At 41.3% G+C, this 26,467-nt stretch overlaps 1 protein-coding gene across 3 annotated transcripts; it reads left to right on the top strand.

Moving 5' to 3' along the window:
- The first annotated feature begins 4,839 nt into the window (after positions 1 to 4,839).
- LOC139302472 (clathrin coat assembly protein AP180-like) lies at positions 4,840 to 26,299 on the top strand. Of its 3 annotated transcripts, XM_070926176.1 has the most exons (25): positions 4,840 to 4,969; positions 11,474 to 11,616; positions 12,035 to 12,110; positions 13,000 to 13,102; positions 13,320 to 13,413; positions 13,506 to 13,617; positions 13,706 to 13,812; positions 13,934 to 13,975; positions 14,507 to 14,580; positions 14,852 to 14,857; positions 15,484 to 15,496; positions 15,590 to 15,714; positions 16,346 to 16,419; positions 16,666 to 16,680; positions 17,260 to 17,430; positions 18,657 to 18,755; positions 20,079 to 20,333; positions 20,599 to 20,673; positions 21,005 to 21,091; positions 21,903 to 21,974; positions 24,221 to 24,307; positions 24,910 to 24,971; positions 25,822 to 25,875; positions 26,037 to 26,114; positions 26,213 to 26,299. In XM_070926176.1, the coding sequence occupies exons 1-25, from the start codon at positions 4,840 to 4,842 to the stop codon at positions 26,297 to 26,299; spliced, it is 2,241 nt and encodes a 746-aa protein (XP_070782277.1). The 3 variants fall into 3 exon arrangements, with proteins under 3 accessions (XP_070782277.1, XP_070782279.1, XP_070782280.1); XM_070926178.1 differs by lacking the exons at positions 14,852 to 14,857; positions 20,079 to 20,333; positions 20,599 to 20,673; positions 21,005 to 21,091; XM_070926179.1 differs by lacking the exons at positions 20,079 to 20,333; positions 20,599 to 20,673; positions 21,005 to 21,091; positions 25,822 to 25,875.
- Positions 26,300 to 26,467: the final 168 nt, after the last annotated feature.

Below are 26,467 nucleotides of genomic sequence, written 5' to 3'. Positions count from 1 at the left end.
CTTCCTGAAACTGGGCCATCACTGGAACACATTATAAGGACATAACAAACAGACCAGTCAGGGGTGGAAGAAGTATTAAGTATTAATTACTTCAGTTAAAGTATCAATACAACAACGTAAAAATACACAAGTATAGTCAGTACAGAAGTATTAAACAAAATGTATTTAAAGAATCTAAATAAAAGCACTTGTTATGCAGCAGAATGACCTGTCAGTTATATTATTATATTAGAGGTTTATTATTACTTTACACTACTAATACTACTAACAATTTGAACTATTTTATATAGAAAATAGTAATAGGCTTAAGCTATTAAGCTTTTTTAAACATACAGATGAATTAAAACATTTTTCACACCCACTGAAAACAAGCCAGGACCAATCAAACTGCCATATAAACTGTCAAAGGACAAGAAGAGGGCAAAGTTCGCAGCAACAGCAGCAGTCTGTCGCCCACAAAAGAGATAAACTCAATAAACTGAATCATAAAAACTGAATGACACCAACTTTTTCTTTTTTTGTTCACATTTTATTAACAAACAGCTTGATGAACATACAGATCACACACAAACGGATAATGCCAGGGGATCAGAACACCGACAGAAATCATAAATCAGCTCATACAGAAGTGTTATACAGGGTACAGAGATGCAAGGTTTTAACAGCTTTCCTATTTTTAGAATATAGGATTGAAGTAATGTTTTGTTTGAATTAATGTTAAATGAAATGTTAAAAGATGGTTTATGATTGGAAGATGTAGATTCATGAATGTGTGATTTCGCAAGTAATAAAATCAAACTGATATAGTAGAAGAGTAGTAAGTAAAAAAAGGCAAACAACACATTCTCATAGGAAAGGGAAAATTCAGAATCAATATATAGGGAAATGAATGTATTGTAAAAGTGGGAACAAGATCAAAATAGATGACTGGAACAAGTTGACAAAAAGAGCAGTCCACATCAATGTCCTTTTTATATCTTTATAGGAATACCTTGGACGGATAAAAATTATGAATCATTTTTAAAAGTCACCTCCTTAACCTTATTTATAATTAGATATTTAGAAGTCGTTTGTAAACTGTCAGAGGCCGAACACAACACACAGGAATAAAGCAAAATATACATCGGGGACTGCCGAGAGTGACCGCGATCAACTCCGACTGTCACGCAGCACAAACTGGTGCTGTAAGCGCTTTAAGTTGTTATAAATTCACTTACTGTTTTGTTTTATGAATGGCTGGTAGTATAGTGAATGAAACGCTTCCTGTTTCTCCGGCTCCTGCTCGTTGCCAACGTGTCTATTTCTCTTCTTCTTCTTCTTTTTCTTCTTCTTCTTTGGAGTTTTTTTTGGCGATTGGCAAACCAGCTTAAAGGCTCATTACCGCCACCAACTGGACTGGAGTGTGTAACAAGAGATTGCACAAAAACAAAACAAACAAAAGAAACCCTCTAGATTATTTTAACTAAACCAGTTTCATTTAAAAATGTAATAATGTCATTGTACACCTTGACTGTTGTTTTCTTCAATGAAGTAGTACATGTTCAGCTGTTTCTGGTTGCCCACAGTGTGTGCGTTTTCCTGTTGGGTGTTTACTCATTTTGTTCTCAGGCGAGTGATGGCATTTTCTTCCCTTTGTTTCCAGCCCACCATCCTCCCAGCACCGACATGTCTTTGTATGTTATATAGATGTCTTCCAGTTTCATTGTCATCCCAATACTCTTGCCATACTGATTGTGCATATGTCCTAATGAATGTCTTAGCTTTGGCTGTGCTTAATGGCACTTGTAGGTCTACATGCTTCATTCTGAGCGTTTGTTTGGCCAGAATATTCACCTGCTCATTTCCCTCCATCCCAACATGAGCAGGAACCCAAAGGAAGGATGTAGATATACCCTTAATTTCCATCCTGTACATTATAAGGAATATTTAATTGAGAATATGTTATATCAATATCATTATGCTGAATAAAAACGGACTACAGATACTACTGAAAGGCAGGTCCAACGGATCATCTGACATCACCTTTTCTCTGATATTTTTAGGTTCTCCATTAAGATTCTGTTCCTACACTGCCTGGCCTCCTCTGTAAGATTATCTGAACTGTGAAATTTCATAAATGTTTGTGCCAACAGCCTTGTCTAAGTTGTTGACAGCCATTTTGTCCCCACTGTTCATCACTGGTAGCTCATAATTCCTTCTGATCATGCACCACACGCACCAAAATGTGAGTTTTTGTGTTCTTATTGTTCTCCTTACTATTGCCTGGGCCCTTTTATACTGGATCAAAACATTTTAGTTACCTAAATGCTTTATTTCTGGCTTTTATGGCTTTGTTACAGTCGCTATTCCACCATGGTACATTCTTGGTACATCTAGCTCCTGTAGTCTTTGGGATTGTTTCCTCAGCGGACTGAATTATTTCATTAACTAATTCACTGTTGAATATGTTTACATCCACCTGGTTTTTGACTTGAAGTTTCATACATCTGTTTGCACTGATCTCTTGGAAAGCATCCCAGTTAGCAGTACTCAATTTCCATCCAGGAATTTTCTTTCCCTTATCATAACTAATCTTTGTGCCGACTTAAGTCACCACAGGGTAGTGATGTACTGTAGTATGTTTTATCACACTCCATGTGCTTACACCTGATTTAATAATTATTTTGATCCTTTCATTTCAGCTTTTGTCTGTGCCAAACAGCTTACTATCCCTGCCATAAATAGGACAAAATCATTTTTACTGACTATCAGAGTTTCCTCCTTCAATGTATCACATCCATCACATTTTCCTCTATCTGTGTTTCTTGTGTCACTTTGTCTTGACACCTGTCTGTCTCCTGAAACCTTCTTTCCTGCCTCTGCATTACTGATTCCTTGGGCAGCCTTGACTCGCTGCACCTCTGCCGCTCTCTTACTGACCTCACACCCACAATAAACTGAGATATGTTCCCCTCCACCGTTGCAACATTTTACCTTTGTCCCTTCTGCACATTTGCCGTACTCATGGTCTCCACATCTGCCACACCTTTGCTTTCCCTTGCACACCGCCACGCCACGTCCAAATCTCAGGAACACACAGCCTCGCATCATAGCACATATATACAATAAAGATCTTTTCTGTCTTTCTTCTTCAAATATGACCAGAACCGGGAGACTATCACATTTAATCCCATTTATCCTTTTGCTTCTTTCTGCGTTTATTTTTCCTAACTGTATCCCACGCTTCATAACTCCCGCCACCTACTTCCATATCTCCTAAATCACTTCCTGATCCGTCACTTCCGTCTGCCATCTCCCGTCCAGTCACAGTTCACTGCTGCCAACCATCCCTCCCAACGTGGCTACTGTACAGTTGCATGTACGTCACGTGACGCAAGTACGCTCAGCGTCTCCATGGATGAAGTTCTCCTATTATAGTTCTCTGATGCAGGGACGCCTTAAAAACACCATAACCAAGCCAAATTACGATGTGCAATTAGCTTTTCCCTTTTATTAGTTACCTGTATGTTCTTTAAAAATAAATGGCTGCTTATGCTTTTAGACTATCTCTGCTTTAGACAAAAATATATCCAAGACAAGCATTAATACGCATTCATTTTAGGCACAAATAGCGCAAATATGTTGTTCTGCTTTTTCTTGCCTTAACAGCATTGTGGACACAAATATAACACGTATCTATAGGGTGCCTTAGCTGACCATAACCACAGATCTAAACATGCCGTGGCATATTTACGCAATTAGAGGGTCTGCCTACATCTACCAGAAAATGTTTCACCTTCATCATCTCTCACTCTGCAAGCTGTGCGTGCAAACCTGTGTGATGCATAGCCTACATGCAGCAGCACATAAGCCACGGTCACGCTCGTATATTAACCCTTTGGCGCATAGTGATAAGAGTCTCTGTACAGTGACCCCCCCCCCCATGTCGACTCCCCTTTAAGAGACGTGGGATGCGACGTGTGTCATCCAACCCTGTCCAAGCACCCGCTGGGGGAGGAGAGTCTAGATGGACACAGGCCTATAGATAGGCCAAATAAATAAACAAGGGACAAGCGAGAGAAGGAAATTCCCTTCCGTCTTTTCCTCTTCCTGAGCATCTTGCGCTACGCAGCGTTGGCGACACCACCGGAGAGCGGTGCGCATTTTCTGTCGATCTGAGGGGAGGACCACAGCATCTGAAGCGGCACTTCTGAGCCGAGGCGGACAGATCACAGAGGAAAGAGACACCAACCGAGGGGGACGTAGCGGGTTCTTGTCTTATTTTGAAAGCCATTTTAATGCACTGACGCGGGAGGAAGACAGCCAAACCTGATGCCCCCTGCAAACGGGATATCTGACCGATCTATGGAGTGTTGATTTACATTCCGACATTTTCTAAGAATCTTTTTGGACAATCAGAGCCTGCACCGCATTTTTCATCGGCCTATTTCTTTTAAATAAATCGCTGCGGGGTGAGAAAATAGCTTTCTTTGCCAGTTGAGTGTTACATAACCGAGCGGCATTAGCTGTCCAAGGTGCTGAACTGAACGGTCGGAGCCTGTAACGGGACGAGCCGAGGGAAATTCACAACCTTGCGTAAGTCTACTCATGTCACCGCGCACATTATCAACGTGACGGCACGGTTTGAAGCGAAAATAACGTTCATGTGGTGGTTTGAGCTCATTTTGTGTGCTTTCTTTCCGCCCACACAGAAGGTCACAGGCCTATCCACCGGAGAAGAGGAAAGCACGGGATCCGCTCACTGAAGCACCGGGAAGCCGCCGGGTTATATTCATATCTTTTTTTTCATCGTCCCGTGGTGAAATACATTCCCGAGGTGGTCGATTCAACGGAGAGAAAATGTCGGGGCAAACGCTCACGGATCGTATTGCCGCTGCGCAATACCAGCTAACGGGATCAGATATGGCCCGGGCTGTCTGCAAAGCCACCACTCATGAAGTGATGGCGCCCAAGAAAAAGCACCTGGAGTGTAAGTGTAGTCCTTCTTCCTCTTTCCCACTGCATGGACTGGCTTCACAGGGCCTAGACTAACAGGCTGCAAACACCCATACACATCCGCCCAGACCACATGCCACCACAGCCATAAGGGCTATCAAACAATTATGGCCAGTCATTTTGTTAATTCCCTTAGCTTGAAAGGGTGTGGTGTGGTGCCATAATGAAGTGATGTAGCCACGGTGATGACCCCTCTGCTGGCCCTTTGTGTCAGCCTCCAGTAAACATGATGGAAACCCAGAGAGAGAGAGAAAGAGAGAGTAGGAGAGAGGGAGGGAGAAAAGGTCATATTTTAAGGTAGACTGACAAGTCATTCCCACAAGAAGGCCATTTAATTTCCCCTTCTTTGTGCTCCTGTAAAGCCACTTTCCTTAACTTCACATTAAAGGTTTATTGTAGCAGATCTGCTGAAGGCCTGCAAGTCTGGATACTGAAGGAAGTCCACGTGTCATGTGCACACATACTAAATTACAATGCAAATTCTAAGCTAGGATGCTGAACAACATGCAGAAAGACCTATTTCACATCGTCTATCAGTCAGTTTAGGCCATAAAGTCACAGCTGATCAAACCTCACAGCTTTATTGACACATCCACAGATGACAGCAGGGGCCACCTTATGACAAATCACGATTAATCGCTGTCATCTACCACAAATATTGAGTCAGACCAAAAGCAGTGGTGTGGCACTGCATACAGATGACGGGTAGTCTGTGTCTGTGTGTGGTCGCTGGGCGGGTCTGGTCCTCGTGTCTTGGGCCAGGACCTTATATCTTGTGATCCGCTCTCCTGCTGAATAATTGAATAATCAGCCAATGACTGCCTTGCATTATTTACACAGCCAAAGGTGACAATGCTAATGCTAGAAAGCTAATGCTAGATCATTGCTTCCTTACTCTCTGCTGTGTCCATATGTTTGTTTTCTGTGTGTCTTTTACTTTCGCCTGTACAGACTTGGACTTGTGTAGCTGTTGAGCAAACTGTCACCTGCACAAGCCATCACCTCTTTCTCCAGCTGCAGGACACAGCCTGGAAATATCCGTATAGATTATATCTATAAGATGATCCAGCAAGATACAGTGTATATACACACATGGACATGCTGTCTTCCATGGGTTTTTTAGTCTGCGAGGTTATGCTGTATCCATTTCTAGGGCGAGCCTCTTGTATGTAGGCCACTGTGTCTCTTGGCTGGAGGAAATTCCTAACCTCAAAAAAACTGAACATTTCCACTGAGACCCTCAAGACTTTTATAGAAATGGACAAAATACACTCAAATAGTGATTCATTTCTTATGTCTTGGTATAGCTTAAACTGAAAATAGGAACAAATAAGTCAAATACTTTAAGTAAATGCAAAGTAATCATTGAAGTGGTACAAATAAAGCCCACCTAAATAATTAGCTATCTTTCAGCACAGAATTTGATGATAGATATATATAAGCCGATAGGTCGTATTTATTCCTTTGTCACAGTGACACAAGTCTGTGACCCTTGGGGTGGATGTGGGTGTGTGCTGTTGGTGGAGGTGGTGGTGGTGCAGTGTAGTTGCCATGGCAACAGATTGAGAGTGTCAGGGGATGGCACTGTAAGGACAGAGGGAGATTGTGAGGAGGAAGGGGGCAAATTACAGGCCTGTCATCTCCAGAGACAGTCACAATGAGTGCATGTTTCACTGAATGATGATGAGTGTTTCTGAATGTATGTGTGATGGTGTTTCAGTGCAGGTAATTGACTAAAGATTTATTTTAACAAGTGGCCATTGCTGTCTTCTGATTATTCATGGCAAAATATAAAAGATGAATAACCTGAAGTGGGAGCAGTTGTTGGTGTGAATACAGATGTGTCACAGGTGCCTTTTGACCCATTAATTGACAACAAAGTAAAAGCTGCAAAGATTAAGATATGTGAGCAGGACTTTCCTCTGTATGGAGAGCAATGCAGCATTTCATCATTGGGGCCCACAGTGCAAGGAATGAAACCTAGGTGTCAAAGGAGTGTCATTTCCGATTATTGGCTGTAAAACACTGTATTGAACTTCATATTCCAGTTTATTTAGTTGTGTACTGTATATAGACACAGTAGATGTAGTGAAAAGAATGCTGGAGGCCATGTGTTACACATTTTTAGAGAACATGTGGTCCATGCAAGGTCAACTAAAAGATTGGAGTTCACTCAACACCAAAGGCAATAGGTTTAAAATCATCTGAGGTCATGTTGAAGATACACTGTGTGTGTCCAGTCTATTGTATGATGTGTATTTGTGTGTGTAACTGTTGCTGGAGCCATGTCCTTAAAGGAATAGTTCATGTTTTTGGGATATTACTCTTATTCGCTTTCTTGCTGAGAGATGAGAAGAGCGATACCACTCTCATGTCTAACTGGTAAATATGAAGCTACAGCAGCCAGTTAGCTTAGCCTAGCATAAAGACTGGAAACAGGGGGGAAAGGCTAGCCTGGCTCTGTCTGAAGGTAACAAAATCTACCACCCAGTACCTCTGAAGCTCACTTAGTAACACATGTTTCATTTAATCCCGACAAAAATCTTGTAAGTGTACAAACGACAAGCTGCTGTTTTACTGGGGGTTATGTGCCAGACTATGTCTTGGCAGAGAGCAGTAACTTCCTGAAGTCTTGTCGTCACTATGAGGTAAAATGTGTTAATTAGTGAGCTTTAGAGGAGCTGGTTTGTTACCTTAGCACAGAGCCAGGCTAGCTGTTCCCCCACTGTTTCCAGTCTTCTTGCTAAGCTATGCTAACCAGCTGCTGTTCTTATGTTTTGCGTACAGATCTGAGAGTGGTATTGATTTTCTCATTTATCACTCTGAAAGCAAGCAAGTAAGTGTATTTGCCCAAATGCACTAATGTTAAAGTACTAATACAAGAGTCCTCATCAGTTCTGCTAAGTGGGGTGTCTCGGGCATTTCAACACCTGCGACTCCTTTATACCATGATGTCACATGAGAAACATTGAGGTCACACCTGAGATATAAGGCAGGCACGTGAGAGTAGTTAGAGTCACATGAATTAAGGGCTCTGTCTGAAATCACCCTTTATTTACTATATAGTGCACTTTACTGTCCACCATTTTATTTGAGTGTCTGAGTGTGAAATTTGTGATCTATTCTCGAATGTTAGCATAGAGTAAACTATTGCGCGTCTATTATACAGGGAGTTGTTAATGAGTGAATGAGGAAGTTGATTTTGGACACAGATTTAAATTGGTGTGAAACCGCCTGAGAAGGATATTCAGGACGGCACTGTCAATAGCCCATAACTGACAAGAATTAGGATATCTGGGCGAATCTACACATCAACACAATGTTAGTCTGTCTAATTTTATCTGGAATATTATGGCTACTACTAGACCCGCTTGTTGTGTAACTATATAAAAACGATTATAGCAGACGGACTGAGACATAGACTAGAAAAAGAACACACTTACACACACACATACATAGTCATACACTCGCACAGTATGCCTCGCAGTTCATTATTAGAACTCTCCTGTGGGCCGTGGATTACCGTAAGAGTCTTTATTTAGCTCAGCCAATCCTCATTAGACAAACACACACTTGTATGTCAATGCCTGCTTGTTTCAGGTAACGATACCACAACAGAAAGCATGGATTATATCCTATGATATAGCCAAATATGGCAACACATTAAACACCAGTATAATAACATATAATAACATATGTACATACACAATTAATATTGGATGTTAAGAGCTGAATGTCTGAGGATGGCTGTGGATAGTGCTGAGTTCATGGTGCTAGTATGAATATTAACTTGTAGCTGTGCCAGTGACATGATAATGTTATATAATCACATTTCAGCCATTGTGGACCATGTCTCTGTGTGTGTGTGTCATTTGAAAAGGCTGCAGGGGAGTGTAGTCTTCAGCCATTTCACAGAAAAGTGAGGCTGAATGAAGAACAGAAAAAAAACTCAGAGGATGGAAATGATCAACAATGATTTGCAAGAGAGAGAAAATCATCAACACAGATGGGAGTCATAGTGGACAACTGGTCACTGCAGATTCCATTAAACATATATAAATGTCAGTCATCACCAGAGATGCCACAGTGTGGCTGTTACCATCAGACGGACTGGATCATAATTAGTTACACAAAGTTCGGCGATTACTCTATTAACCTAAAACTCCTTCAGTCGATTTTAAATTAATTTGCCTTTTTTTTTTTTGTTGGGATAATTACAGCTGATATTGTCTGCTCCATTTTGTGCGAGGAAGATGATTAGATAAACCTGAATCATTGAACTGACTGATATCAACAGCAATGGTGACAAAACGCTGATAATAGAAACGTGTTAGGTGGTGAACATGGTGTGAAGCAGGTGTGTGTGTGTGTGTGTGTGTGTGTGTGTACAGGGGGATGGGCAGCGAGAAAGCCAGCATAGAAAGAACAGCACTAGTGATTAGTAATAATCTGTTTACACCCCCCCCACCACCACCACCACCACCACCCTAACCCCCAGCCCCTCTGTCCAGCCTGCCACCCTGTTATGACCTTGAACAGCCTCACTGCTCACGTCTCTTCATTTCTTACACCTTCACGTCTACATTAGTGCTTCTCAACAGACTCCCTGCTGTCCTTTTGTGGGTCTTGCTCCACCTCTTCCTCCCTGCCCCTCTCTTGCCCATCACCTTGCTGTATTTGTGGTCTGCTGTCTACCTACTCAAGCCAAGACCTGTTCAATATAATGGCCTTCCTCTCCTCCCGTCATCCGAGGTTTCTGCCAATATTTGCTGCACTCCTCTCTGGCACTCTGTGTGGACACACTCAGTCCTGCCCTTGTTGCTCGGGCTGTCAATGTCAGCATTTACAGTATATTTAATGAAATCTAAAAGGAAATTGTTATTCTTTTCTTATTCTACCACAACTGTGCCCTCAACAAATGCAATGTCTGCCCCTGTTTCCATTTAAGTCATGTATGTGGAGCATGTTTTAGTAGTAAGTAGTTAGTAGTGCTGCATGATTGGCAAACATTCTGCAATATACCTCATCTCTTCTTGTTTAAGTGCTGCTTCCTCTGCCTGATCATCTTCCTCTCACTTTGTATTTGTATGTTTCTGTGGCCATCTGTCTGCCTGACTTTGTCTCTTTCTCTGGAGAAATAACCACAATTGAAATTTTTTTTTAGAAAAAACCCTCCTCATCAGACGAGGAACAAAATAAAATGCTTGTTATTTAGATTTGGGTTTTTTTTGTTTTCAAAGGGCTGATTGATCACAAAAGCTGCTCCAGTATATGTCATCATCAAGTAATCAGGGGCCTGTTTCACAACTAGATCTATGAGCTCTGCACGCAGATTGCATTTTTCAAGTTTTTGATATATTAACAAGTATAATGTTTGTTTTGATCTGTGAAATGTGTCGAAATGAGCAAGAGGAAATGATTTCATGTTGCAAGTTGCAGCTTGCTTGTAGCAAATTTGGTGAAACGGGCCCCAGGTACACAAAACTGTGTATGTACTGAAATGATTAGTCAATTATTCAGTTAGTCAATTGGCAGAAATTTAACTGGCAGCTATTTTCTTTGTCTTACATGACAGTGAATTTAATATCTGTGGGTTTTGGACTGGAGTTTTGACTATTTTCGGACATTTTAGACCAATCGGTTAATCCAAAAAATAATTGGCAGATTAATCGATAATGAACAATAATGATGATAAATATTGAACTAGAATAAACTATATATAAATATTCTCAATAGGAAAAAAATGAGAGGGGTTTTCTAGCGAGACCCAGGGAAGGAGATGTAGGACACTTCTTCACACTTGAGAGGAGGAAGAGGGTTTGTCAGAAAATGTTACAGATACATGTGAGTGTGAACTAAAAGGAAATGCGCCTGAAATAGATTGAGAAATAAGCTGTATCACACTTTTCCAGAGCCTTTTAATCTTGGGAATAAAACCGTGAATCAATATTTGAATTTCCCTTCACATATTTACCTGTATTATTATTATTATTATTATTATTATTATTATTGCCAAAGCAATCTACCACAGAGGAAGTCATCTAATGCAGCTACACTCCCTCCTGCTCCTGTGCACCTTATATTCCACCTTGTGCTGATGCAATGGTCCGGACACTTTGAAACAGTTGGAGGCCTCTCCCTCTGTCTGAGGGTGGAGAGCTGACAAAGCATTATTCTCTCTTTCTGCACTGTCAGCGTGCGTGTGTGTGTGTGTGTGTGTGCCTGCATATGTGTGTGGGCTCGTGCACCAACACAATTTCGTATGTACACCAGGTCCTCCTCCTGGCTTAATATTTCTCATGGGTGTCTAGAGCAGCTCTGCAGTGAACACTTAGCCAGCTCACTTAATCAAAGTTTAATCAGAGCAGTTCAAATTATGTAGGCATTTGTCCAAGACTAAACTAACCGTGACTCTCCTCTTACATACCATCTTGAAGAAGTCTGTGAATGACAATGTTTCTTTGTGGCTGTGTTGCAGACCTGGTGTCAGCCACCAATACCACCAACGTGAACATCCCTCAGATGGCGGACACACTGTTTGAGCGAGCCACCAATGCCAGCTGGGTGGTCGTCTTCAAGGCCCTCGTCACCAGTCATCACATGTGTGTCCACGGCAACGAGGTTAGTGAAAGCGACCCCGATAAATCTTAGTTTAACTGGTTGCTGTTTATTTTTAGATTATCCCACCAGTCCAAATGTATAATACATGTGTTGATAATTGACTTGTGCGGTTACCACTTTGGAGAGCTGAAATTGGTCTTCTGAGTGCTGTGAGGGGTGTGTGTGGTGCTGAGGGGCGTTTCACAGCTTAATAAAGGCTTTGACCACACTACCTCAAAGAAATGAAATGAGTAGTGTGTAAGCAGTCATCCATGGAATCAGATCTGCAAAAGCTGCTATGTACAGCAAGAAAAGCTCTAATTATAGGTGTTGCCAAGTGCTTGTTTTGTTGTTGTATTTAACTTTAACTTAATTCCTATCCTCCACTGCCCTTGATAGGTATAATGACTGTTTATTGCCTTTTCTTTCTCTTTCTCAGAGGTTCATTCAGTACTTGGCCTCCAGGACCTCCTTGTTCAACCTCAGCAATTTCATCGACAAAACCGGCTCTCATGGTAAGAACAATAACACAGTATCTGGCAATGCACAAAAGAAACAGGAAGAGATCAACACAAAGAGAGCCATCTGGCAGATAGGAGGGACTGGACATGTAATTGAACACACAACTCATACACGTGCACACATGCACGCTAACAGATGCTGGCATTTCTATATTGGGTTGGCCTGTCTTCTTGTGTTTTGTTCTGTGTTAATCAAAGATGCACGCTATAACATCGCTTAGACACATTGGTAAGCATGCTTAGACAAATATATAACAAAATGAATCTACAACCTTAATTTAGATGTGCAAAAAAAAAAGAAAGAAAAGAAAGAATTTTGTAACTATTATGTTAAGATTTATTCCCAAAATTACCTTTTGTCGTCGAAATGTTGTCATATAACGTAAAGAAAAATAAAAAAAGAAACTGGTGACAAGACAGCAGTGTGTGGGTATTTTTTCAGCTTTTTGTGCATATAATTGTTACCCAGCACCTGCAAATAATTTATTGATGTATTAATTGTCACAAATGCCAAATCTGCAGTTCCTAATGGTTGCAGTTGAATTTCAGGAAATTTTGGATACTTTTTAGCCCAGTTTTGTAAGGCTCATTGTTTTTTATGGTTTTCCCTTGAAAAATATGAGGATTTTAAGGGATCAGATTAGTTAAAAGGGATTTTATGTTCCCATGCTTTCAAAGAAATGTTATGCTGCAAGAAGACACTATTCAGCCCGTTTATAGACAACATTGTCCCCTTGGGACAAGGAAAGCTTAGGATATGCATCACACAGGACACGCATCCTTTTTAATATTAAAAATAAACACCAATTCATTTGCAGGTTATTTGAAATAAAAGTAATGAACCCTGCCTGCTTTCTGACACACTGTACATTTTCTTGTTTAGGCTATGACATGTCTACATTCATCAGACGGTACGGACGATACCTGAATGAGAAAGCCTTCGCCTACCGCCAGATGGCTTTTGATTTCACCAGAGTCAAGAAGGGGTATGTTGAACATGGTGTTCAGAGAGGTTGTGCTTATTGGCCTCTTACAGGCCCCTCGACCGTCTAGACAGTTCATCCTTTAAGCTCTTATCATTCTGCAATTTGACTCCTTTAAGTGTTTGACCAAGAGCAGGTTTTCACTCATTGCCACATGTGCTATATCCAATGGATGTTCTCATCCCTGTGGAGCATCTAACTCTCTTCTATCTTCCTTCAGTGCTGATGGCGTGATGAGGACCATGACCACTGAGAAGCTGTTGAAAGGCATGCCTGTTCTGCAGACTCAGATTGACACACTCCTGGAGTTCGATGTGAGTCCGACTTTGGCTCGATGTCTACGCTTATTTGTCAGTGCCAATGCAGCATCACGAGACAGAGGTTTCTGTTCTGTATCTCCCCTCAGATTCATCCCAAGGAGCTGAACAATGGGATCATCAATGCTGCGTTTCTACTCCTCTTCAAGGACCTGGTCAAACTGTTTGCATCCTACAATGACGGAATCATCAACCTATTAGGTCGGTAGTCCATGAGGAGACCTCTTGATGAAAAGATGTAAAAATGGACCACAATGATTCTGAACCTGCAAACATCTTTTTTTCACAGAGAAATACTTCAAGATGAAGAAGAGTGACTGTAAGGAGGCCTTGGAGATCTACAAGAGGTTCCTGACCAGGGTGACAAAGATTGGGGAATTCATGAAGCTGGCTGAGGTAAGGGACAACCAGCAGTCCTTAATGCGACCTTCATAATGATGTTTGTATGCCATGATAAAGCAGTATGGGGACTGTGCAGTGTGGTGATGATGATTTCAAACTGTTTTTCCTTTAACAGACAGTTGGAGTTGACAAAAACGACATTCCTGACATCAACTACGTAAGTTAACACATATCGTCATTGCTCTCATATTTTTTTTTATTTGTTCCCTGGAAGGATTGCGACCAAGACTGTAATGCACATGAATACCACCCATCCCACCTCACACACACACAAACACAGAAGAAACACCCATGACTCACCCACCATAATCTCCTCACCCAGTGTCTCCACCCGGGGGCAGTGGTGGATCTAGCAGACTCAGATGACGAAGACTGTCCCTTTAAACCTCTCGAGGACCCGGTAACCACAGAAACACAGGGTGCCCTGGCTGAGTGCCTGTATACAGGATGGAGTGTCGGCATGTTGATCCTAATTGAATTTCAGACACACAAATCGCGCACTTGTGTGTGTGTTTATACATGCATGAGGGTATTGCAGTGAGATTTTCCAAAGCTCTGTCACTCTCAATCTTTACCACTTTTTTATTCTGGTAATTGAAAATGTAAACATGGACAGCCTGACATTGCAACGTAGGAGACGAGTGGAAAGGATTATTTATTGATTACGCCAGTTTCGATTTTTTGTCAGGCTCCCAGCAGTATCCTGGAGAGTCTGGAAACACACATGAACGGTCTGGAGGATGTGAAGGGTGGAAAGAAGGGGTAAGAGTCTTTTAATTTCAGTTTGGGTACTTCTTACTCTCAGTATGACCCTCAGTATGAGGCCAGATTGGAAGAATTAGGATCACATAACAACAAAAGTAAAAGAAGTTCAGATCTGAGAAACTCCTCTTTGTTTTTCAGGAGTTGTCACTAAAAAACACTTGTAAGAGAAATGTTGGTAGAAACAGGCCTAAACAAGTGCTTTATTTCTATAATTTCCTTTAACCCTTCCTCTCTTTTATCCCCCTTTATGTTCATTTGGAATCACCAGTGAAGGGTGAGCATATACTGTGTGTTTTGTTTGGAGTTTACTAACTTCTTAGAAAACCGTGTAGCTTTATTTTACTGTCATTCCCCCCCCCCCCCCCCCCCCCCGCAGGTAAACGTACACATTAGTCACATGTGAATTACAGTATGTAGGTGATCTCCATGTGAATAGAAAACATGATACACATCATGCACCAAAGCTAACTAGGTTTACATGTGGAAATGTGTATTGATGTGATAACATGTGTGAACTCTGAGAGAACCACATGTCTGGATAAACAGTAAGTCACCTCATGTGTGTTATCACATCCTGACATGCAATGTGAATCAGTATATGAAGGGGTTCTTTTCCAAAGTTGATTATTACCACAAAGTAAGAGTATTTTAAACAATTGGATGTTTCAGATTATTTCTTTTTTCTTCTTTCTACATTGTTTGTTCTATATTGGACATATAGTGTATTGCTTTGGACATTAACTCTTCATATGATCACATACAATGCAATCTGTCTTGCATATTTGTTTGATTTTTTGAGTTTTTAGCTTTGAAAAATAGACCCATCAAATAATTTTCAGTCAGATCTGTCTATTTCAAGCCAAAGCACTAACAATTCCTCCTACTCCTTCACTCTTTCAGGTCTCCAACAAAGGTGAGCTGCACTTTCAATACAGTCAATATTTATTTTTCTAGCTCTTCCAGTCTGATGCACCACTGACAACGGGCTTCTCTGTTTATCTTCCAGGGGTCTCCGACAAACAATGTTTCTCCAACATCGACCCCAGCCAAATCTTCCAATGCTGTTCCCACGCTGCAGCCTCCTCCTGGGGAGAGTGCTGCCGCCGCTGCTGCACCTGAGCCAGCTGAAGAGTAAGTGTCTGTCTGCTGTAAACTCTCTGTGACTTCCACTCTCTTTCTATGATTATGAAAATCCTTTTCTTTTCTTTTTTTTAACATTTGGCAATAAATGGTCCTTTCAATCTCTGAAAACCATTAAGAGCTCATTTTGCAGCAATAGATACTGTCCAGGATTATTATTGTAATTAATTTGGACTTTTTGCTGACAAACAAAGAATATCTTGATGTACCAATCTTATTTTTAGCCACGCTAGAGCCATCCCTAGAGCCAGATGGTAATGTCGGTCTGTTGGTCTGTCAGTCCACCACTTTGGTCTAGACTAAAAAATCTCAACAACTATCAGATGGATTGCCCAGACATTCCCATTAGCTTCAGCTGTAATTTGTGTTCAGTGCTCATTAGCAAATGTTAGCATGCGCACAAAATGAGGTGTTAGCATTTAGCTCAAAGCAGTGCTGTCCCTAAGTACAGCCTTACAGCATGGCTGTAGACCTTTAGTTTTGTCTGTGGCTGTCACTGATAATAATATTTAATTCTTCCTGCAATCAGGTGTTATAGGAATAACAAATGTAAAGGAATTATCTTCTGCAAAGGATGGCTAATTGAATGTCATGCTCTCTCTGTTTCTGCCTCGTCCTCCAGTTCCTTGTTGGATCTGGATCCACTATCCTCCTCGGGTCCCTCAGGACCATCAGCTACCCCCACGTCTTGGGGAGGTAAGTCAGTTGCCAGTTCATCTGAAAGAATGCAAATCCACTTTCTAGCATTTACAGAATATTAAGCCACCATTACTGTGAATGACAAGAAAGGAAGTCATCCAATTTCTTTTAGTGAACATCTACATAAAATAGTCCATCTTGATAGCTGGGTTTTCATTTATAGTCAGGGAATCAACTTTAGGAGAGTAAACAATCTTGTCTTAAGATGTCTTTCCACTGTTCCCTTGTTTTCTGCTTCCATAGATCTTCTTGGATCAGGTGAGTGTCACTCGACTCTTCCCCTCCAGCCTCTTGCCTAGACTAGTGTAGTCTCAAATCATCCTCCAGGATACCTCAATGTCATTGACTTTCTTTCTGAACCAATTGAAATTGAGGTGACCTGGAAGTAATGTCAGTGTTTTAATCAAAATTAAACATAAAGATAGACTCCACTGTAGAAATGTCACATGGTTACCTCCCTGTTTGTGTCCTCAAGCTGTCTCTTTGAGTAGTGTCTTTGTTTCTCTCTGCCTTCTCTCTCCCTTCCCTCCACATACTCCATTGTCTGTTTTTGGTTTACAACGGGGGCTATTTTGGTTGGTTGTTTTTTATTTGTTGGTTATCACTGGATGGTGTTGGATAATTTTACAACTTTAATTTGGTTAAAATTTGGATTTTGCTTTGGTCGGTCAATTCCAAATATTTCTTAATTGGGTTTGATTTGGATTGGACCTTTGTTTTGGCTTCCTTTTTGTTCACTGTTGTAATGGTGACTCAACTGGTTATTTTGGTTGCTCTTTTGGGGTTTATTTTGGTACCTTTCTTTGGGGATTTCGAACACCCCGTTGGTACTCGCAGAAATGGGCGATTCCTTGCTATCTGAACCCACCCTCACGGCAGAGCCCGCCCCCTCCACTGCAGCAGCAACGCCCACTCCTGCAGCGGCAGAACCCGGAGTCTCTCTAGCTCCTCCCACTAGCACAGCAGCCGCCACCTCCCCTGGCGCCGCCAATATGGATCTGTTGGGAGGTCAGTGGGCTTCCAGAAAATTCTCTACGAAAGAATCACTCTGGGAAGCTCAACCCTAAAAGCATCACACAATATGATAACACAAAGACGACTGCATGCTCGAACACAGACAGTATGTAGACACTGACTGCTGATTTATCACTGATATTGTCTGTATTCTGCTAACAAAGTTGCATCATCAAAAACAGTGAAGTCTTAATGATGCATTGATGCACACTGCCATCATTTTCAGCTATCAACTGCTGAGTATGCCTAGAAACGTATTCAATATTAAATAAATAAATATGAGATAAACCATCATATGAATAAATTGTGTAAAATATATAAATTAACCGATACATTATAAAATAATTAAAGAAATATAATTTCATTAACATAGTACATTATGAAATAAAATGTGACATCAAATCAATCATGAGGTGTTATGGGGAAAACACCATTATGAAATAAAAACAGACTTTTGAAAAAAACAGACATTAAATTAACTAAATTATAACATTTTTACTTTGAAAATAATGATGACATTTAATTTCTATATGTTATAATGTGTTTTAATAATTTGTTTTATTTCACAAATGATTTACTCCTAGTTTTACACAATTTATTCATGTTGTTATTTATTGTATTATTATGTATTTATTTAATAATGACCACTTCGGGGCTTCATACAATAGGATGATAATATACAGAAACACACAATCTCATTTTCTCTATTGCACTGTTCCTCCACAAATACTGCACATACTCACAGACATTTCTGCATTATGTAATTATGTACAGCCACATTTGCCACTCACCTTCGGCTTGCACATAAACATACTGCTACACTCATTCTCCACATGCGTCTTGTTTGATAGGCAGACATGCTTTTCTTTGACCTCAGTGAAAAGCAATTCTATCAAACCCTGTCACGTGGCTACAGCTACAGGTGGCAGCTGTAACACTTGTAGATTTCAGCCTTATTCTGCTCTTTGTGCTGTAGATTAATCCTTGCTGTAGTGCCTCCTGTCTGTATTCCCATTTGTCCATTCACCTGTCAGTCATTAATGTCTGATATCAATGCTGTACGCTACAGTTTAATACTTAGTGTAACAACAATTTCCTGATGTTCTCTTTTCATCCTCGTGTTTCTTGACTCCTTATTTTCTCTTTTCATCTTTATTTCTTCGTCTGTCTCTGTCTCTCTGGGCGTCTCTGTCCTCTGCTGGGGTTTGCGTGAACCTCAGATGCCTTTGCAACACCTGCTCCTGCCGTTGAGGCCTCTGCAGCCGCAGCTGAAGGTGGGGCTGCCGCTACGTCCGCCCCTGCCGCCAACGCTGGAGCTGGTGGGTGACTGAAAGTCTGTCTGTGTGTACGTCCGTTTGTGTGAGTTTGAATCAGTGGTGTAAAGTAACTGAGTACATATGTACTGTAAGTGTACAAAGTACCTGCAGTTGAATTAGCTCTGCATTGCAATACAAGAACAATGCTGTTTCTTTATTTTCATGTATTCTACATGGATCATTAACTGATGAAGATGCTGACTTTTTGCTAGAGGTGTATTATTTATCTTTTATTAATTATTTTATTATTTAACTGTATTCTAATTAAGTTAGCTATATTGAACTATATTTAAACCAAATTATATTCAAACTACCCAACATAATATAAAGTAGTTAAAATTTTGTCTGCCATGATGCTGCTTACATGTTAATAAATCTGCAGTAACAATCAAGTAGGCCTTTTGTCAGAAGACATTTTGACATGTCACAGTAGGAAAAGTGAAGATTTGAAGATTGATACCACTCATATCTATGAAAATATGAAGCTACCACCAGCAGCCGGTTAGCTTAGCTTAGCACAAAGACTTGAACACTTTGGTATTTGTACAATTAAACAAATGAGATATGTGCATTTTGCTCACAATACTTTTACTTTTACTTAAGGCTTAAAAAATGGGAATTTTACTTGAATATGTTTATATTGTGGTATTTCTAATTTTTCAGTAAAGAATCTGAATACGTTCTCCACCACTGGTTTGAGTGCCAAGACTGTGACTGAAAAGATGTTTAATAACTTACAGACCTGTTTGTGTACGTGTGCATTTCATGTTGCTCTCAAGTTTTAATCAGGCTTTCATCTCAAGGCTTTGTGCAGGGACAGCAGGTGAACAGATTTGCTATTTATTACTGCTGGTGTCTGGACATTGCTATTGTTGTTACCATGGCGATCGAGGACAATACTCTTAGTCTCTTATCTTTTGGCATCGGACGATTTGTGCATTTTCTGTAGAAGGAGAAGGTTGCCTGAGGTGGTTGTCTGGTTTTAGTTGTAGTTTAGTGGTGGTTTGTTCCTTTGGTTTATATACTGTGAAGGTGTTGAATATTTGCTTTATTTATTTGTCTTTCCAGCACAGATGCTATTTTTAGCTATAACTGTTTCGACTGACAGCAGGAGTGTGTTGGAGCTCTGCACCTTCTCTGCTATCATTCCTCTCAGATTTTCTTTCTCCTCAGCTTTCATGTTTTTAGCAGTATTTCCATCATCCTCACATGAAACATATGTAACTATTCTGTTTTGTATTAAAGTCATTGTCTAACATTACTCCTCACTCTCCATGTGTTATACCCCCCCCCCCCCCCACCAACTCACCCACTTCTTCCCCCAAGACCCCTTTGCTCCCTCGGAAGGTAGCACCAACGCAGCGCCTTCAGGTCTAGACCTTTTCGACATGATGACAGCAGAGAATAATAACCTGGGTAGCTCACTGGATGCCTGTTTTAGCTCCGTGGTGCCCCAGCCCTCTCCCTCCCCTTCCCCTTCACCACTCTTCACCTCCGCATCCAGCACCATCACCACAACTGCAACCATTTCAGCTCCCATAGCCCCCCGCGCCACCAACCCAGCGACTGACCTATTCAGCGGTAAACGTTAGACTTGTGTGTGGTCCAGCATTAATCTTAATGTCTTGTGCTGTTATTCATATTGCTTAGCATCCTCCTGGTTTCTCTATCTGATGCTGCCTGTCATCCCCTCCCCTCTTTTATTCTTCTTCATTGGTTTCATCGGACTATATGTGCACATATTGAAGGCCTTTTTTCAGTTGGCTGCTGTGTGTGAGCATCCTCACGGTTTTAAAGTGTTTGAGCATTTTAATATTCCTGTCCCTGGGTGTGCATGTGTTCGTAGATCTCTTTGATTCCATGCCAGACACAAGCTTCACCAAAGCAGACCCCGCTCCCAGTGTTGACTTGTTTATAGCAGGTACCCTATTGCACCTACTCTGCCATCTCTTGTGCGCTCTCACACTCATATCCTGTCTTGTCTGTTTTTCAGCTTTGTCCTTGGCTTTGATCAAGGTAGACGAAAAAAAAGGAAATGAGATTGCTCTCTTAAGGGTCAGCTAAAAGCTATTGAGCTGTCTGAAACGTTTACTAAATCACCCTCACCTCCTTTCCCATTCCAGCATGGACTGCGTGAGCTGCAATTGCAATTGATAAATATGCATTATAATGAATCACTGTCACTAGTTTGTGTGTATTTGCGTGTGAGTGTGTTTGGGCTCTAAATACCATCTCCACCTTACCCTCCCCAGCGGATGTGTTCAGCTCCCCTGCCCCCATCCTCTCCTCTGCACCCCCACCCAAAATTGACACGGGAGCCATCATGAACCTGTTTGGTGGTGGGTAACTCACATAACTGCCTTGCCCTCACTCTGCCTCCCCTGTTCATGAACGCATCATCAGAGAAGAGAATCTGGGAAACATCAAATTAAACAACTAATATCGACATCAGGCTTCTTTAATGGTCATAATTACTGGGCAGTTATGTTGTTGCACATTGTTATTTTCCTATGTATTAGTGCCATCGTTTTGTGTTGTCGAGACTCATAGATATCCTGTAACAGGAAAATCAGGAAATCTTACTGTGTGGGTCGATCATGGACGTATTGCAAGCAGATTTCTAAGATTGGTCATGTTGACATAGTCAAATTATTTATGAAATGCCAGCTCAGATCTGGAGTTTTGTGTGTTTTTTTTACTTTCCTCTTTTTTTCTGGCCTTAGTGTCAAGACTTGCTACAGTATTGTTAGCACAAATAAGCTTGCTGGTGTGTGTCCAGTGGGAAAAAAGGACAATGAACACAATATTATACACTGTATGAGCACAGATGTGTATTTGAAAATGCACGTGGACGCTTTACAGAGACTGTCAAATGAGTATGGTGTTATGATAAGATGTGTGTATGTGTGCATGTGAGTGTGAGTTTTCATTTCTAAAAGCAATGTTTCCTGGTTTATTTAAGTATACATGTAATTGTGTTTTCATACTTTCAGCCTCCCTATCTAACTCTGAGCACTTTGTTTGGCATTACCAGCGTGAAGCCGAAGGCTGACTGTTACCCCTTCTTTGCCCTCATGCTGCGATGGGAATGGCTCAACCTTCTTTGACCTGGCACGGTATGGTTTGGTATGTTTTGGGTTGACCTGCCAGAGTCCACAGGAGGAGATGCCACAGCTGCTGCTGCTGCTGCTCCTGCTGCCCCCGGTGCTGAGCTCATGTCAGGTAAAAATGTCACACAACTGCATGCGTAGTGTGTACTATGGAGGGAATACCAACATGTTGCAGATATTTCACAGAAATATTTCCATTTCTGAGAAACACACTGTGCTGTAGCCATGGATGGATTACTTAACGGGCTTACCGGGCACAGGCCCAGGGGCGTAAAGGGGCCAGAGCCTCTGTATGAAATGACTGTTGTTTATTTTCGGAAAGTCACAGAGCTCAATTTAAAGTTGTGCGTTTTGCTCCTGATCCTGATCAGAGTCCTTCACTATTGACTATTGAGTATCTGTAAACCAAAGCCAATATACGTCTCCACTATTTGTTTTTGTTCATATTAGAGCTGCACAGCATACTGAGCCGACAGGAACACTTTTAAAATTTAAACACAGTCACAGTAGTAAAGCTATGTAAATCAGTTTGACAGCAGAATAGCTCTGCTGTAAGAAAATGTAACCTGCATCTCAGGCTTTCTTTGATGGTGTGCTTCTTCATCTCCAGTGTGAACTGAATACTGAAGTTCAGCTGCACCTGAGAGTTCACCTGCAAAATGTTGTTGAAAGAGATGCAGCATCGTTTGTTCGTCTTTTTGTGTCTCTTTCAGTGTGGGTGTCTTGCTGTTATGTGTTGGTGGTGGTGGTGGGGGGGGGTGGGGGGGGGGGTTACATGTGTACAGGAGCCCGTTGCCCCATAATCCATCCATGACTGTAGCTATTGTTAATTCATTACTAACTGCATGATGCCTTGTTATTGTCCTTATAATATTGTGTACTTTAGAGCCACTTGACATCTTCCTTTCAATTGTAGTCACTGTTTCTATTAACTTTGGTAATGGTTAATGAAATAGTTTGCTGTTAGCTAATCTACATTTTTTTTTAATTTGCTCATTATCACACTTAATCATTATACAGTTATAAACTTGATTTTCTGACTGCTTGTCATTGGTTCAGTTTTAAGTCACCGTTGAGTCCTGTGGATTCAAACAATGTCCATATATGGTCATGTTAATGTCATCATTGCATCACCTCGTTTGCATAGTACTACTGTGGTTATTGGTCGTTCGGGGAATTCCTGCAAATCTTTCCCACCTGTCACGACTGTACAACTAGTAACCGTGGTTACTGTTGCCATGGCAACATGGGCCCTGCTCACCTGGTTCCTATAGTCATCTTCTGTCCTGTGCCATTGGTCTTCATGTTATATAACTGATGGTCTGCAATACTACTGCTTTATGGCTTAACTCTTTATTTCCCCTCTCTTTCTATCATTCATGCAATAAACTCTAATGGTTTCATTGTCATCCGCTCCTTTAAAACCTCATTGCATTTTTTCTCTCTCTGGCATCTGTGCTTTTTTACCCTCCTCTCTCTCTTTCTCTTTTCCTCACTCTCTCTCTCTCTCTCGCTCTCTCTCTCTCTCCTTCTGGCTCTTGGGCTGGCTCATTGCTTGCTTCCTGCCATTTGATTGGGTGAGTTTCCTTGCTCTTTAACACGCTAATTTCCCACAGTGCACTGCTGCATTGCAGTAGTAGCAAGGCAAGCTCAGCTGCACTGTCCCTTCCACCACCAGATGCTTGACCGTTACAAAGAGTGTGTGAAGTAGCAGTATCATGTAGTGCTTCTTTAGCAATTAACCCAGCTTCACTCTAGCTGCAGTGCTTTTGCCCTCATCATAATCTCTGCAGCACTCACACACATACAGTAAAAACCTTGTAATAGTTCAAATTTAGCAACAAACACTGAAAATGTATTCTTGACACTGTGCATGTTGTTATGGCGGTAACATGCCGCACTTTTTATCTCATACATGGTCACAAATTCTGGTTTATATTTATCCCAAATACATATTTTTTAAAGTTGGACTAGTCCTTCATATTGCAACTTACCATAGTAGTAAGCAGCTGACCTGAGAGATGTCTCCTGTAGCAGATATGACTTTATTAGACACTAAATGACAAACTCGATCTTAACACACTGAAATTGGTTATTTTTCTAATTGCTATAGAGGTTACTTAATTTCTAAATTTATGATATTAACCTGCTCTGTAGCTCACATTCCAATGATCTTCTCTTCTCTCTGTTGTCATGGAGACATCTATTGGTTGTCATGGTAATCCTCAGTAGTAAGGAGGACTGCTACTGAGTTCTGGTAGAGTGTGAAGATCGCTTGCATTGAAGGATGCTAATACTTCCCTCCCTCCCCCCTCCCCTCCCTATTTATCCCCACACCCCCTTCCCTCCCTTCTGTAGTATTTGATGGACTAGGGGATGTAATGAAGCCCACTGTCACTCCTCAGGCGGGTGATGTTGACACCTCCATGGCTAACATGGCAAGTAGTAAGTAGATATTGAGATTAACTAGCAATGTCATAAACATTAACCTAAAGGAATGGTTCACTATTTGGGGAAATACGCTTGTTCGCTTTCTTTGTCTTTTTGCTAAGCTAGTGGTGTAAATAATAGAGTGGTATAAATGTGGTTGGATAAGCGTATTTCCCAAACTATACCTTAAAGTATGAGGCTAGAGACAGGAGGTGATTAGCATAGAGACTGGAAGCAAGGGGAAACAGCTAGCCATGCTCTGTACAAAGTTTGTCAAGAAATAGTTGCAGCACATAACTCCCCCATAAACTACAGATTGGCATTTTTACGTTTCTGTTTGTGTACAGATAAAAAATGGGATGCAGTGTGTTAATTAATGACCTTTAAAGGTGTTGCTAGGCATTTATGATCTTTGGAGAGGCCAAGGCTAGCTGTTTCTTTAAACTAAGCTAATTGCTTCCTGGCGCCACACTTTATAAATATTGTTTTATAAACCCACAACCTTATATATTCTAGTTGGTCATAATAATGTAAGTAAATGAAAACAGTGATTTTGCAGTACCTCTCTCTCTCTCTCTCTCTCTGTCTCTCTGTCTCTCTCTCTCTCTCTGTCTCAGATCTCACAATGGGAACCGCAGCGGCCCCTCAGGTAGCTCCCCCCTGTTGGGGTGCTCCCATGGTAAATGTTGTCTGTGTCTTATAGCATGGAGTGGAGCCGCATGGCAGCGACAAACAGGGCATAGCAGCAATCACATGCATTGCCTTCATCTGGCTCTCCAGGTTCCAGGTCCAATCATAGGCCTAGGAAACTGAGAGGCGTGGCAGTGAAGAAAGGAAACAAGACTTATAGCAAACTATAGGTTACCGGTGGATTTCATAGAACCTCACATATACTGGTAGTAAATGTTTAGAAAATGGTCCAAACCAGGAGAAGACATTTAAGTAGATTTCAGCATGCAGTCTGGTTCAAAATTATTTTTCATATTTCTGGAATATCTACTGGAGAGTGATGAAGTTGCAAATGATAGTGCCAAACTAAGAAGCTGTTGCTTGGAAACAGCTTCTTCTTCTCTTAAGTTTATATTTTCTTTTACGCCTTATATGGTCTCCTCCACCATAGCTAAACACACCCCTTCATTGACACATTTGCTTCTTTTGAATATTTCAATTGTCTTTTTGGCAACAACAGAAATGACACTCTCATCTGAAGGTTACCTGCAAAAAGCTTCCCCTCTGCTCTCTAAATCCTTGTGCATGTGTATCTCAAGGACACTATTATTAACTGTTAGGTTAAGTTAGGGCTTTTGTTGTGTCGTTTTTGTTTCTTTATTTGTTGTGTGACAGCTTTTATTGTCCAGTATTGGTGTGTTTGTTTGTCTTCACCGTCACTTTCATGTGTTCTTCTACACAATCTTCGTGTAATTTTTTAAAAATGTGTTTGTTCATTGTTTTGCAGTGTGTGTGTGTCTGTCTTATATGTAGTGTAGTAATATCCCACCTCCTCCTCTCCCTCCCATCCACACCTTTAGACCGTACCCATGGGTGTCCCTTCTTTTATGGGGACTCACCCCAGCTTCTGCATGGTAAGACCACCAGTCCAGTACGGTCTAGTAATGTTCCTGAACCAGTCTGGACATTACTGGACATTGATGGACAATTACCCCTTCAGGTGGCCCTCACACCCATCAGATGGCCGACCTTGTGTCTCACTGTCTCTTTTTACTTCCGTCTGTCTCTGTGTAAGCCGGGTGCACCAGGAGCTCCCATGATGCCCATGGTCAGGCCAGGCTTCCCTGCCACCGGAGCGACCCCCGGAGCACCGGTAACACACTCACTCCGAAATGGATTAATGTTAAATGATAAATGTTACAGCTGCTCTGACAAAAGAAGTTTAAGTGCTAAAGGTAGATATGTCTGCAGATGTCTCCTGGAGTGGCCCAGAGCCCCAGAAAGCCTCCTCCACCAAGGAACGCCCTGGATGACCTCAACATTAAGGACTTCATGTAGACTGACTGACCTGTACACCCCCAAGGTATATAGAAGTAGCTGCAAGCTAACTTTAAGAACTGAGATGTATTCTTTTCACTTGTTATGTCACAGCAAAGGCTATGGAGCAGACTCCTCTGTTGCATCAGACAACATGTGAGCCATGTTTAATCCTGCAGTCCCAGCTAG

This window comes from Enoplosus armatus, chromosome 19, assembly GCF_043641665.1.
Source record: "Enoplosus armatus isolate fEnoArm2 chromosome 19, fEnoArm2.hap1, whole genome shotgun sequence".
NCBI classification, from domain to species: domain Eukaryota; kingdom Metazoa; phylum Chordata; class Actinopteri; order Centrarchiformes; family Enoplosidae; genus Enoplosus; species Enoplosus armatus.
The sequence above is the reverse complement of the archived record's forward strand: the minus strand, read 5'-3'. Positions and strand labels throughout refer to the sequence as shown.